This window comes from Daucus carota, chromosome 7 (genome assembly GCF_001625215.2).
Source record: "Daucus carota subsp. sativus chromosome 7, DH1 v3.0, whole genome shotgun sequence".
NCBI lineage: Eukaryota > Viridiplantae > Streptophyta > Magnoliopsida > Apiales > Apiaceae > Daucus > Daucus carota.
Window position 1 is genome coordinate 656,185 of NC_030387.2, and position 13,674 is coordinate 669,858.

At 36.3% G+C, this 13,674-nt stretch overlaps 5 protein-coding genes across 5 annotated transcripts in view; 1 reads left to right on the plus strand and 4 right to left on the minus strand.

Moving 5' to 3' along the window:
* LOC108193242 (ATP synthase subunit gamma, mitochondrial) overlaps positions 1-13,674 on the minus strand; it is a 72,764-nt gene that overhangs the window by 21,352 nt on the left and 37,738 nt on the right. The window lies entirely within an intron of this gene.
* LOC108195390 (DNA-directed RNA polymerases II, IV and V subunit 9B) lies at positions 1,094-4,054 on the plus strand. Its single transcript, XM_017362350.2, has 4 exons — positions 1,094-1,251; positions 1,359-1,434; positions 2,783-2,941; positions 3,633-4,054. Exons 1-4 carry the CDS (start codon positions 1,223-1,225, stop codon positions 3,711-3,713), a joined length of 345 nt encoding a protein of 114 aa, XP_017217839.1. The 5' UTR covers positions 1,094-1,222; the 3' UTR covers positions 3,714-4,054.
* On the minus strand, positions 4,245-5,837 carry LOC108194374 (DELLA protein RGL1). Its single transcript, XM_017361324.1, has one exon. It carries the CDS (start codon positions 5,835-5,837, stop codon positions 4,245-4,247), a length of 1,593 nt encoding a protein of 530 aa, XP_017216813.1.
* Positions 7,582-9,258, minus strand: LOC108194375 (GRAS family protein RAM1). Its single transcript, XM_017361325.1, has one exon. It carries the CDS (start codon positions 9,256-9,258, stop codon positions 7,582-7,584), a length of 1,677 nt encoding a protein of 558 aa, XP_017216814.1.
* LOC108194376 (DELLA protein RGL1) lies at positions 11,123-12,856 on the minus strand. The gene has a single exon (XM_017361326.1). It carries the CDS (start codon positions 12,854-12,856, stop codon positions 11,123-11,125), a length of 1,734 nt encoding a protein of 577 aa, XP_017216815.1.

The following is a 13,674-nucleotide window of genomic DNA, read 5'->3' on the forward strand; positions in this document are numbered from 1 at the left end:
GTTTTGAAATAAGAATTTTAAAGTTGTAAATGTCAATTACAAGTTTCCAACGTATCCATTCCTCACTGCTGTCATACTTAGGTATGAATGTGATTTTTGAAATCATGAATCGTCCTTTGATTGTAGTTAGTAGGGCTTTAGAACTGTAAGATTTTGCAACTGCCTTTCTGTTATCTCAATCTTTCCCTATCTTGACATTTGAATACAAACTTGTGTGAGTGTGTGTGTGTTTGTTTACTTTTTCCTGGTGCTTGAAGGAATACAAATCTGTGTTGAGTGCCCTTAAGTTGTGTGTATTTACGTTTTACGGTGCAAATTCGCCAAGGCTTCAGTACATTTGGGCCGAGAAATTAATAATATCCCTGCTATATATCAATTATTTGGAATATTAATAAATTATATATATATTATGAATATTAATGAATTGGATTTCGATTTTATGCGGATTTTAAATAAAATGACATAGAGCTGAGTCAGCTGACTGCTGAGGTAAATATTTTAGGTTTTAAATACAATATTTCCAAATTATTCATGATGAGGTTCAAAATCATATAATATCAAATAATTCAAAATTCGCAAATTATTCATGATAAGGTTCAAAAAACATATAATATCAAATAATTCAAAATTCATCACTTTATTAAGTACAAAACAACGTGTCAATATTTGAATACCATAGATTTGAGGATTTTAAATAATTTTAATTCTTGTATGATAATTTATAATTCTAATTATATATCCATGATTTCAATACATTTTTTAAAATTCTAGTTAAATCCACATGAATTTTGAATTTTCTTTTTTAAATTCACAATCAATTACACATCCTAAATCACCTTTGCAAGTTACTCATAATTATTATATAAGATTATTTAGAATCTAATCGTAAGCTTTTTAAAATCTCATGATTTTTGTAGAAATGTTTAAATATATAAAAAAGTTAAATCAAAATATAAAATTATATTATGTGAAAGTAGTAAAATCCATGTCAGTGAAAAAAAATAAAAACAAGTGATAGATGGAGACATGGAGTACTTTTCTATACTTAAAAATCTGTTAGTGCGGTAATTCGGTTTAGCGCGAGTATTAGCATTATCTTTGTTAATCCTCGTATTTTCCCTTTTTTCTTTTATATCATCTTATTCTAGAGAGAAGCTTAATAGTACAAGAAGTGTCGAGGAGTGAGGTTTTGAAGCTGTGTCGCATAATTCGAGCCTGCAAAATGAGTACCATGAAGTTCTGTCGTGAATGGTCAGTGTGACTCAGTGAATCCTATGTATATGTTTCCATACTTACATTTATGTCTATGTGTTTCATATTCCCATTTCTTTCTTTAATTAATTTAATTTGGTGGGCAGCAACAATATTTTGTATCCCAAGGAAGATAAAGAGCAGAAGGTTCTGCTCTACGCTTGCCGCAACTGTGATCATCAGGTCCTTTTACTCTTCTATGGGTTTTTTTTTCCTTTTTCTTTTTATTTATTTTTTATTTTCTTTTGTAGTTTACACATGATTTTTGTGCATGCAAAACCCTCTAATTTTTCCCTCAATTTTAGCTGGGGTTTGTTTCTTTCTCTTTATATTGCACATTTGCACCTGATTTTAGATGGGTTTTGCATATCCATTCAATTTGTGCTCTCTTTTCGTAAATCTATAAGCTACATTGTTAATTTAGGCCTCAAATTTAGCCTGCCTTGAGTGAATATTTTGTTTGTATTGTGAACATTGTTTAATGAGTAATGGAATCCTTGTTGGCCAACTTACAGTGGGATACCGATATACTAGTATTGTTTATGATTGGGAAATTCTTGGAAGTATCTAGTTTAGTCTTTAATGTTTGGATTTTACACGAGGGGTTGATATTAATCGTCATTTCAAGGCCTTTTTAGGTATTGCAGATCTTTGAGCCATCTTCTTGGTCTTTGATTCTAGGATTTCATTTTGTCCCTCTTTTATGAGGATAAATTTTTTTTCGGGTTTATGAGAAAGTATACTTTACTAATATGTGCTAGTTTGGATGTTCTTAAGAGCGAGTCCTATGCTAAAGCTAAAATGGCTATAGTCATTGCTATATTTTGAAACCAAAAGGCAATGTTTGGTCCTTAGTTAACATATAACTAGTGCTCAATGTATAGTTCTAAATTAAGGCCAACTACATTCAAATCCAATGCATAGTCTATACTAACATCTTTTAATAATGAATGGAATCTATGTTCTCTTCATATTCAAGCTGGTTGGATGACATGGCAAGGATGGCTATAGCTATCTTTAGTCTTAAATATAGGACCAACTATCCATTTGTGCATTGATAGGACCAAGTATAGCTATGCATTTGAGTGGTGATTTTGCAAACTTAGTTATATATTATAACTATACAACCAATTATAGCTATGCATTGGACTTGCTCTAAGGACATCTAAATTATGAAAAATTGTTTAGAGTTCTTATGCCATATGTGAAGTGGTCTTTTATTACTAGAACACATGCTTTGACTAAGATTTGTAAAAATTTAAATCACTCCTCAGAATACTCTCTAAGCAAATTATTATTTCAATTATTTCCCAGAGTCAAAACTTGATTCTTATATAAGATTAATACATCATTTCGATCATTCTAATTGGCGTGGATGTTTATTTGAATAATTTCTGGCTAGAAGCATGTAAAGTGTTATAGGCAAATGTTAGTATTACATGTAGCCATCATATTTGTTTTATATGCATTCGGAATTTGTGAGGTCATCATGATTTCCCAATTCATTTTAGTGCTGTTTTGATTTTTTCAGGAGGCTGCAGACAACAATTGTGTGTACAGGAATGAAGTACATCACTCTGTTGGGGAGCGTACCCAAGTTTTGCAGGATGTAGCTGCTGATCCAACTCTTCCGCGAACGAAATCAGTCCGTTGTTCCGTATGCAACCATGGAGAAGCCGTTTTCTTCCAGGTTTGGTTATGAAGTGCATTTATTTAAGTTAGTCTAATATCTGTGGGATTGATGCTTCCCCTTGAGCACACAACTCTTATTCTATCTCCTGTATTAAAAATCATCATCTTGTTTTTATTAGAGATGCTTCACTTAGTAAGAACTAAGTTCCATATATAGTTTGATTGTTTTCTGTCTCAGTTTAAGTATCTAATCATGTTTCAGTGCTCTTTCCGTTGTTGTGTTCTTTCTTCCTTTGTTTTGTGGATGTAAAAGTCGTCTGAGCGTTAGTTTACAGCCAAACTCGTTCATCAAAGGTTGAATTTAAGTGTAAATCCTAATATAATCTTGTCTGGTTTATTTGTTGGAGAGGTTTTTTACATGCTGTCATTTATTGATCAAAAGATGAAAACTGCTGAAAAGACTACTTTGAGTCACTTTTTATGGCATCTTTTACAGAAATGTAGTTTGTATTGATTAGAGTTCATTTTATTTGATGGAAATCATGCAAAATGTAGCTTTTGATCTGTAAAATAGCTTCAGGTCGTGCTTTGCGTTGTAATTTGTATTTTTGCCTGTTCTCTTAGAACTTCTGCCTTGCCAATAGAGTAGCATGCATGAGGACCATCCATGGATGGTTTAATGCCATTTCCAACTGATAAATTTCAGCAGTACCCTAAATTTACCTAAAAATCTTTAAAATTTTGCGCAGGCGACTGCTAGAGGAGAAGAAGGCATGACACTGTTCTTCGTGTGTTGCAACCCAGTTTGTGGCCACCGTTGGAGGGACTAAACTGTATAAAGGGCCTCTAGTGAAGCAAATTCCAGGCTTCATATTCAGTCTAGAAACCTAAGAACATTCTCATCACAACTTAGCTTTATCACTGCACTTCAGCTGTGTGGTTTATCGAACATTAGGGGAACTCGTATGTTACTTTATCTTCTGCAGTTGCAAACTATATGCTAACGTAGTTTCGTATGACTTTCCTGCTTGCGACAGTTGAAATGACTGGGAATGAATGTTGGTATGCTGTAGCTTGATAATATGGACTTGGATTTGACTTATGGTAGCAGCTTGTTTCTACTGCTGAGTTTAAAGATGTATGCTATAATCCAACTCCTTTTAAATAATTAGTTGTCATAGATGTCTCAAGATTCAAACTATTATATAGCAGCCATAATGTTCATTACATGAACACGATGCACACAATAATTTCCAGAGAATGAAGGGAAATCTGTGACCTCTTCGGGTTTATGCTTTCAGTAGATATTGAAATTCAGAAAAGATGTCCTAATTGAGGAAATGTTTATTCATAAAACGCAGTCATGTAAATTTCCAGACTGAAAGTGAAATTAGCGGCGTTCCCTTCCACCCAACAAGTAAGCTTTTGCCATCCATGGCAAGTGAGCAAGAACTTCCACAGCCAAAGTTCTTGGCCACCAACCTTGCTTGATACAAGGAATAAGTACTCAGTTCAATCTGAACCATATTGAAACGCGTAAAAAATGTTTTCCAGACGTTAACTTTTACGTATCTGGTTGTCCTTTGCTCTTTCTCAGGCATCAGGATGTTCTCTATGGCATGGCCATAATTTACAGATTCTAAGATGTTTCTTGCTGGATCATCACTTAAACAATTTTCCAGACAATCAAAATGTGCACCATAATAGAAAAGAGCTTCAGTGAAACGGCTCACAAAGACAGTTGAATTAATGTTTGCTTCATTCTCAGCAACAAAGATCACACAAGGATTGATGCTTCTGAGCACTTTCATCAGACATTCTAATCTATCTTGCTGACAGATCATAGTCCATAGCAGGAACGACGAATACACAGCAAGGCTTTCGTTGCTGTTCAACTTGAATAAGCTTGCATCAAGATCTAGCATGTCTGATACCATAACTATATTGAAGGAGAATGACAAGTTCATCGATACTGCAAAAGCTTCAAGCCACACACCTGCCTTTTCTATTTCTGATTTTGATTTTGTTCCGACTGCAGTAATCTTCAGATGCTCAACTGGACACTCTTGTCGACTGGCAAGACCTTGTATCAAGCTTGAGAACTGCACCCCTATCCCGATATCAAGGTCAACTATATGGATCCTTTTTGCTTCTGCGACAGCTTCTAATATAGCCTGTGCAGCAGTGAGGTGGACAACTTGAGAGAAGGGCACATGTCTGTGAACCATGAGGGAAGTAGGGATTGCAGACTGTATCGTTTTTGTGATATCAATCCACTTCAATTTCTCCATATCCTTTGATGTCAATCTTCCTGTCTTGAGACCAATCCTCACTCGCAGAGCTTTGGTGAAGTAGTAGACCAATCTCTGAATAGGGTTTCCTTCAGCACATGCATACTCATCACACTGGTTGAGGAGCACGATGGCTCGGTCAAACTGCTCTTCATCTACTTTCTCAGCTGCAGCTAGAAGATGCTGAATGACTTGAACATCTCTTTCCTTTTTATCTGGACCAAGCAAAAAAGTGGAGGATGATAAATCAAGCTCCAAAGAATCATAAACTCCTACGGAGCTTGATTGTATGAATTTCTCTCCAGCCAACCAAATGATTTCTGTAGTTGATAGCGCCTGTTCACTAACCTCAGACCGTGATGTTTCATCTAACTTCTCACTACTCCTTTGGCTACACTTGCTTCTAGGATCCTCTGAGATTTCAAACGAAGACGTTACAGGCTGCTTTGCTGAAAGCAAATTAGAAATTTCAGACTGGATATTGGTAAGCTTTATACACTCATCTTGGCATAAGTGAAACGGGGATAATATTCTGACGCTTAGATCATTAAAACCTACAAACCCTGACAAGGGCTGTAAAATTTTACTGAAATCTTTGGAAGAACTAGACTCATCAGGAAATCTAGTGAAATCTAAATTGCGAAAGGGAAACATCTCTGTCATCTCCTGCGATGAAGATAAGCTGAACATAAAATTTATGCAGATATTCTGATATCCCTAAACAAGTACTACTAGTTGCAGAAAACTACAAACTTCTCCATTCAAACATTTTATTTTATTTCTGCTCACACTAACGGCATCTATATTCCACTAGTAAACATAAAGAGCTGATTAAAAGGTCAATATTTAAATTTGTTTAATATTATGCTTCAGCCTGCATTCTGGACAAAGGAGTTTTTTGACCTTATGATGGCCATTTAGCTTTGATTGTTGATTTCTTCAATATGAGGATAATTCTGCCAGCATACCTTTAAAATTATGTAAAGCTCAATAGCATATTGTTTCCATTGACCTTTCTATGATACTAGAAACAACAAAAATTTCGAAGAGTCATATTGGAACAAGACTCAGTTTAACCCAAGAGTTAAAACTTAAAAGACATATAACTGATGTCCCTGACATACGAATGATGGAGGATACTGCCAGCGGGCATTAACCATAAAATTTTGAGTATCTCGTCTTATGATATTTATCATCCAATGATATTTTTCCGCTAGCAGTATGTTGCTAATAATCGATTGTTGTGGACCAGTACCTTCTATTACGAGGTAAAAGGAAAACGAGTGCCTTGTAACTTGTAAGTAGTATGTTCTAACATGCATGATTAGTAAACTCTATTGCCTCAAACATCATAGTAATCCTTTAGCAGGATTATAGACTTTTTGCTTTCAGTTGCTACCTGAAATTTACCGCGAATCGGATTCAGGGAGGGGAAGATTGTCTTCTGATTTTCATATAGTATATTGTCTAGCATATTACCCCAACTGTAAGCTTGAGTTTACTAGTATATATGGAGTCTATCAAAGTGTATGGGCATTTAAACAAAAGTATTAGGGTTAGTTTGAAACAAACCTCTTTCTGAGCACTAGTTTATTACCACTAGAGGGTCCATAACAGAGAATTTTAACTTAGTATAACATGTGCATCATCACATGCAGCCAGATTGCTAATAAGTTATAGGTAGCGTAAGACCTAACCAATAAACTAATGTCTTGACAGAGAATCTGCATATATGAATGATTTTTTTGTATAAATATAGGGTTCAGTATATACAGAAGAAGTTTTAGCATGCAGACCCTACGGTTTATATGTGCAATCCTGGAGCCTGTTGCCTGGGCTTAAGGCCCGGGTTTTAAGTCATTCCTGAGTTTGAGCTGAAAATGTTTGTTTGTGTAATAAGTCACAAGTCGGGCTTAAAGTCAAAAATAAGACAGAAACTGACTTAAAGCCAGAAGTTAGTTTGAGGTACTTTTTTCAGTGACTTAGTTTTTTTGAGTTTTTTTAATAAAAATTATCCTTAAGTCTTAAGTTACCCATAAATCACTTTTATTATTATTATTATTATATTTTTAGTAACCTATAAATCATTAATTAGTCAAAATTACCTAAACAGACATTTTAAACTTCCAGCTTATCACATAAGTCATAAACTCAGACAAAACGGGCTCCTAATCAATAAATTTCCTGAGCATGGGTCTTTGTGGAGCACCTAGAAACTCAGATGCATGACCAACTTACTGCTGAATCCATCAATGAAAACAAAACAAGAAACTTAGCAACTTCATTCACACCATCCACCTTAACAACAATTTAAACACACTAATTATCAAAGATATGCAGAGATTATCAAAGAATTCTACACAACTTAAAATCTTTAATCAAATGTACCATTCAAGTACTATCAAACTCATAAGAATTCCCAAGCAGAAAGAGAGTAAACAGATGTTCCTTTCCAGCCAATTATCAGACTTTTCCCATCCATGTCTAGTGAGCAGGAAGTCTCACAATTGAAGTTCTTAGCCACCAATCTCGCTTGATACAAGGACGATGTGCTCAGTTCCTTCTGCACCATTTCAAACTGCGTAAAAAAAGAGATCCAGACGTTGTTCTTCACTTGTCGAACTGTCCTTTCCTTTCCCTCTGCAGCTACTATGTTCTGTATACCAAGGCTTAACAAGAATTCTACAGCGAATCTGTTTGGGTCATCGGGATGGATGCACTCACCAAAGCAATCAAAATGTGCACCAAAGAAAAAAAGGGCCTCAACAAAACGATTCACAAACATGGGTGAATTGTGGTTTACCTCATTTTCTATGACAATCATTACACAAGGATTAATATTTCTAATCACTCTCATTAAACATTCAAGCCTATCTTGCTGTCCGATCATGGTCCACAAAAAGAATGGTGAATACACTGCAGTAGCTTCATCAGGGTCCAACTCAAAAAGATCTTCAGTAAGATCTAGCATATCAGCCACTGTAACTTCATGGAAAGAAAATGACAAATTAATGGACTTGGCAAAACTCATCAGTTGCTTACCTGTCTCGGCTGGTATCATGTTTGATTTGGTCCGGACTGCAGTAATCTTTAGGTGCTCAACACGACATGTAAGCCGGCTTGCAAGATCCTGTATGAGAATTGAGCACTGTGTTCCAAATTTAATATCAAGATCAATTAAATGGATTTTTTTTGCTTGAGCCACATTTTCTATTATTGCTTGCATAGCGGTGAACTGCATAATTTGACAGAAGGGTATTCGTTGGTGAAGTGAAACGTTGATGGAACTTGATTTTCTCATAGCTTCCTCTAGCTCAGATGATATCGTCTTTGAGGTGGCTAATCCCATTTCTAGGTCAATTCTCTCACGAAGAGCTGCAGAGAAGTAGTACACTAATCTCTGAAGAGGCTTTCCTTTATTGGAGGAGTATCCGTTACAATAACTTAGGAGTTCGCTTGCACACTCAAACTGTTGTTCTCCTAGTTTCTCAGCTGAAGATAAAAGATGCTGTACAATGACTACATCTTCACTCTTCTCATCAGAAGGGCCTTGACTAGGCTCTACGTGATCATCAACTTTAACGGATCTTGACTGAATGATATTTTCCCCTGCCAACCGAATGATTTCATTGACTGATTGACTACTCACTTTAGGCCATGAAACATCAGATCCTGACACCTTGACTTCCACAGGATTCTGTCCTTTAAAGTTGCTTCTGGAGCTGCTTAGAATTCGGAATGGGGATAAAGAAGACGGAGAAGATTCATCCTCTTCGGGTGCTACTAATTCCAAAACCTCCGAGTGGATGTTTCTAAGTTTTTCATGCTCTTCTTGACTTAATTGAAAGGGAGAAGGGTTACTGCTGAAGCATAACTCCGCGAATCTCTCAAACCCTGAAAAGACTGACATCTGCTGCTCACCAAACTCAAACCCCGAAAAGACTGACATCTGCTGCTCTTGGTGTGATGCACAATTTTGTGAATCTTGAAACTGTTTATCAACATTCTTCTCAGGAAAGTTAGAACCGCGAATATCAGAAGATCCACTAATATCAGGTTGAATAGACTGAAACATTTCTTCCATTATTAAAAGTAGAAACTGATGAAAAAGGTTTACAGCATAGCTAAGTTTGTATTAGAAAGCCATTTATACATTATTTGTTTGACAACATAAGTTTGCCGAATGCCAAAATTCCATCCTTACCTCATTTCCAGTGCTGATTAATAGTATTCAGACAGCAACTTGGCAGATCGACATTTCAGATTATATCTGGCACTAGATTGAGAATATCACGACGATAAAAACAATTATTACCAGAATATATTGCAAGTAGAAAAACGGCTAAATGGACATGTTCATCTGTTAAGCTCCTCAGATAATATCACAGAATATGATATTACACTGCTAATTTACTAATCCTTACATTTTGTCGGGTCGATAAGAACCAAATTGCAGAAAAATATTGTGGACTATTTAAACTCCTCTCCAGGGTATATCTTATTCTTATAGAAAGAACAGGACAATTTTTTGATTTTAATTAATTTTCATGGCACAATTAGACATAATCACTCTGGTCAACACAATATTTTAGAGAACAAGCACTCCAACATCAATATACATTGTGAAATTAAGATCCAAGTTAGGGCGCGATCATGAATACAATCTTGCATTTCTTCTTATTACTGAAAAATCGACAAGAATTTCATAAAATCTTGAGACACCTTAGTTTACCATGTCTGGATGACCTTAGTTAAATCTCTAAACAGTTCCATTAAGCGAGAAACAAAGTGTCAAACTCCTGCAACTTCTGGAATTCTGTAAAATACAACACATATCATATAAAGATACTCAACCGACCAAGAGAGCATACGTGAATTCCTATCCGGCTATATCATTGTTGCAGTCTTGTATCCATTTTGACAAGCATATATTTCCAAATTAGCAGCGGAGACCAAAGAAAAAGATTATTGATTCTATAGACCGTTCCTTAGTTTATTTCAAGGAAAGTGTAAAACTAAAAGTAAAAAAAATAGAATTAGCCTTTTCTCCTTCTAATATATGGGAAATTATATCTGCATGAGACAGGTATGTACCTTGTAACTGTGATCTTGTTAAGGGCACGAGGGTCCTAATCAACTCGGATCTCCTAAAGGCAAGTGCATACCTAATCATATGTCGCCTTCAGGGGACGGTCTTGGAACATATAATGTGAGCTAGTGAAGTTGATCTTGCTCTCAGATCATGGTCCACAATTAGAATGGCGAATAAGCAGCAGTAGTGGTCCAACTCAAAAATATTCCGATTAAGATCTAGCATACTACAATACGTTAAATTAGAAGTTGACATTGTAATTAATTGTCATCCTTAAAGAGGTTTTGGACCTTATAATTACATTATATCTGAAAAGTTTTTGTTATTGAGGATATACTCGAGTCTGTTCATACCGTGTTCCTAACGTTCAAAGCTATCACACGAGTTCTATCTGGTGGCTGATTTTCTTAAGATCTGCCACTGCATAGCAGGCTGTGATCCTGCCTAAAGTATCGTTCTGACCCTTTATATTGTTTGCATCATCACGTATAGGTCAACGAATTTAAAAAATATACGCAATTTAAGTGAGGAACAAAATCAAACTCCTACAACTTCTGAAAACAACACATTATCACTTAAAGATACTCAACCGACCAAGATGATTTTACATGAGCTTCGATCTGGCTGTATCATTGTTGCAGTCTTATATCCGTTTCATATCCGTGTCTACAAGCATATAATTCCAAATTAGATTACATCCCAAGTTCATGAGAATTTTATTCCAAAGTTGATCTAGATTAATATTAACAATACTTGAGCTCTGAGAAATTTTTTTGATATCACTTTCGGTATATCAGGCTGGGAACAGAAGGCAAAAGTTCACTATAAAGTTCCAGTTTGTTAATAATTTTGCAAGTTAGAGAAATTTTAATGCAGACACAGACAAGATTGGAGTCCCCTTCCAGCCAACAGATAGGCTTTTTCCGATCATTTCAAATGTACAAGAGTTTGCACAAACAGACTTGTCGACTAACAATTTTGCTTGGTACAGAGACGCTGTGCTCAATTCTGTCTCCACTAGTCCAAACCGCGAAAAAAATGCCTTCCACACATTGCTATTAACATGGCGTACTATCCTCTCCTCTCCCTCGAATACCACAATACTTGTTATTGCAGGACTTAGCGTTATTGACTCTGACATCATTCTATCTGGATCATCGCGGTCCATACAATCTTCCATGGAATCAAAGAATGCACCATAGTAGAAGAGGGCTTCAATGAACCTCTGCACAAAAACTGGTGAATTATGGTTTGCTTCGACCTCAGCAACAACCATTATGCAAGGATTGAGCTTTTGGATGACTTTCATTAAAGTCTCTAGGCGAGCTTGGTTCTCAATCATCAATGACAAAGTATATGGAGAGTAAACAGCAAGCTTTTCTTCAGCATTTAGCATAAATAGAGACTCATTAAGGTCTAGCATGTCAGCTACAATGACAACGTCGAAAGAGAAGGACACGTTGAGCGTCTGAGCCAGACTCATCAAACGGTTACCAGTCTGCTCTATTTTATGCTTTGAAATAGTACCAACTGCAGTTATCTTGAGATGCTCAAGAGGACAGTCTGTTCGAGCTGCCAGGGCTTCCATTAGTATCGTGTAATGCAGCCCGTTTCTAATCTCAAGATCAATTATATGGATCTTTTTGGCCTTTGAGAGATTCTCTGTCATTGTTTGCATGGCAGTGAATAGGATCACTTGGGAAAAAGGTACTTTCTGGTAATAAGCAAAGAGGCTTGGGTTCGGGTTCATTAGTGAGTCTTTTAACGCGAGTGACTGCATCTTTCCAGTACTTGTTCCTGTCCTCCTTCCAGTTTTATGGTCAATTTTCTGTTGAAGAGCTGCAGAGAAATGGTACACCAATCTCTGGACAGGGGTTCCCTTAATCGAAGAGTACTCATGACAATGGTTGAGAAGGTTGCCTGCACGGATGAACTGTTGCTCTCCAACTTTCTCAGCAGAAGCTAGAAGCTGCTGGATGATCTCCACATCTCTACGTTCCTCATCAGAAAGTCCACAAAGTGAAGTTGTAAAGGGATTGCTAAAACTCCGGGAATCAACCATAGCAGAATTAGATTGGATGAAAGTCTCTCCAGCTAAACGCAGAAGATCTTTTGTTGCCAGTTTTTCACTAGCATTACTCCATGTTGTACTATGGTCAGGAAGACTAGATTGTTCACAATTCTCTGGCCCGAACTTACTTTCATTGCTTATTGGTATCTGACAAGAAGTCTCCTGGGGTACCAAGTGCTCTGGATTTTCTGAATGGTTTATAGCAAGATTTCCAAGCTCTTCCAGACAATACTGAGGTTGTGAAGCTCCAAGGTCATAGCACAAGTCATCAAAACCTGCAAAATCCGAAGAGGATGTCAGAACTTGCTGTTTCCCAGGGAATGACAGATGCTCCTCAATCGCGTTGTTCTGATGGAACAAATTAACATCTCCCGTCTCCACACTCTCTTTTGCTCCATACCACCGAGTCTTAATCTCCATATTCTTTTCTTCCATGTTATAGTAGCCTTTAGAACGCCCATATCTGTCAGGAATTACACGAGAGTTCTGTTGCTTAGAAAAGAAAATCTCTCCGATCATTTTGGAAAGAAAGTACAACAAGAACTCTTAAGTATAAATTCTGAGTTCTCATGACTGATAGTCAACTGCATTTATACAACTAGAACCTCCATAAAGACAAAGGTCTTCAAACTTAATAAATTAGTTATGCGGCATAACTTGTATAAAATTAGTTTGATACGATTCGGTCAAATACTATAATATTTCAGCCGGCACCTTGACACTGTAATTTGACATTTTAACAGGCATTTAGATCAATATAATATCTAGTTACATTGACATTTTAAAACAATACAAAACAATACGAAGATTACAACAAAGTATATTGCAGTAGTTAAATAGATCTCTACACAACATGACAGATCATCTCTCACAGGCCTATACATTATTTACTTGATATGATTCAATTTCTGGAACATCAGCAATTTGCATATATATTATGTAAGTTCTTGTGCTGTGTGATTTGTCTGATCTTTATTGCAATTGTCGCGTTTTCTGCTATCTATGAGTATATCACAGCATTCTCCTTATAAAATCAGCCATTTATTTGATTAGTCGAGGTATATATCAGTGCCTAGGAAAACTGTACTAACAGATTGCAGTAAAATTAAGAAGAGAAAGGAGCGGAAAGAATGTAGAATGCAAATATATGGATTTCAGATATGCAGCTCCACTGGTGTAGAGCTAGTCTCTAGTTGTGATCCAGGGGCTCGAACACCTGGAAACAGCATCTTTATTATGTAAAGGTTTTTAAATTAGATCCTCCCACCGATATGCAGTTGAGGGCAGGCCTGTGAAACAGGCACAACTTCTTAATGTTCTCAAAACTGTCAGTGTTT